The sequence below is a fragment of the Fonticula alba genome (genome assembly GCF_000388065.1).
Source record: "Fonticula alba strain ATCC 38817 unplaced genomic scaffold supercont2.190, whole genome shotgun sequence".
Classification (NCBI taxonomy): Eukaryota; order Rotosphaerida; family Fonticulaceae; genus Fonticula; species Fonticula alba.
The window spans coordinates 1-1,133 of NW_009243160.1; the positions used below are offsets into that span (position 1 = coordinate 1).

Genomic DNA, 1,133 nt, shown 5'->3' on the forward strand with positions numbered 1-1,133 from the left:
CCCCGCCAGCCCCTGACCCGCTGCTGCTGCCCCGCCCCAGATACGCCGACCCCAGCGATCCGAGCCGGCTCTTTGCCATCAAGCATTTCAAGCCGACCCCCGACCTGGATGGCCTGTCGCAATCGGCATGCCGCGAAATCATGGTTTGTCCTCCCCGCCTTTGTGCCCTTTTCGCCGCCCCCCCCCCCCCCCCGCCCCCCCGGCACTGCCTCCTGCCGGCCTCCATATGCGCATGGACTAACCACGGACACTTGCTGCCCAGCTCTGCCGCGAGCTATCACACCCGAATGTCATTGCCCTGCGTGATATTTCGTCGGATTCGGTATACACGCGACCCAGCCCCAGCTCGGCCCCCGGCACCGGAGGCCGGGGGTCTTCGAGCGCGACGGCGGCAGCCACGGCCGCCGCTATGGCGGCCACAGCCGCCGCCGCGGCCACCAGCAAACGCGGCACGTCCACTTCGGCTGTCGCCGCCGCCGCCGCCGCCGCCGCCGCCGCCGCTCCTCGACCGCAGCAGCATGTTCACCTGGTTTTGGACTATGCCGAGCATGATTTGCTCCAGGTTCTTGAATGCCATCGGAATGCCGCTGCCAAGCCTCCCGCCGGGTCGGCCCCCTCGCCCGGGGTCCAGTCGACCGGGATCCCCCTGCCGCCGCAGATGATCAAGTCCATCCTCTGGCAGATTCTCAATGGCGTGGCGTACCTCCACTCCCAGTGGGTCCTCCACCGGGATCTGAAGCCGGCCAACATCCTGATCATGGGCGAGGGCCGGGAGATTGGCACGGTGAAAATCGGTGCGCATGGCCACACCTGCCGGCCGGGGGGGGGGGGGGGGGTACCTCCTCGCTGGGATCCCTGTCTGCCCTTTGCTTTTGCCCCTCCGACCCCGCTCGGTCTCTGACAAAAGAGCCCCGTCCTCCGCTCCCGGAACCAGCCGACCTTGGCCTCGCACGCGTCTTCCGGTCACCTCTGCACTCTCTGGTGCAGGCTGACCGAGTGGTGGTCACCATTTGGTATCGAGCGCCGGAGCTGCTCCTTGGCGCCAAGCACTACACGAAGGCCGTCGGTGCGTGTATCCCCCTCGCTCCTCGCTCCCTCCCCCCTCCTCTCCCACACACACACACACACACACA

The 1,133-nt window shown here is 67.7% G+C and overlaps 1 protein-coding gene across 1 annotated transcript; it reads left to right on the plus strand.

Moving 5' to 3' along the window:
- Positions 1–409: 409 nt before the first annotated feature.
- H696_06381 (cyclin-dependent kinase 8/11) lies at positions 410–1,066 on the plus strand (the record flags this gene model as incomplete). Its single annotated transcript, XM_009500121.1, has 2 exons — positions 410–794; positions 935–1,066. Coding segments are annotated over 2 exons (516 nt in total), but the record flags the coding sequence as incomplete, so codon positions are not given.
- Positions 1,067–1,133: the final 67 nt, after the last annotated feature.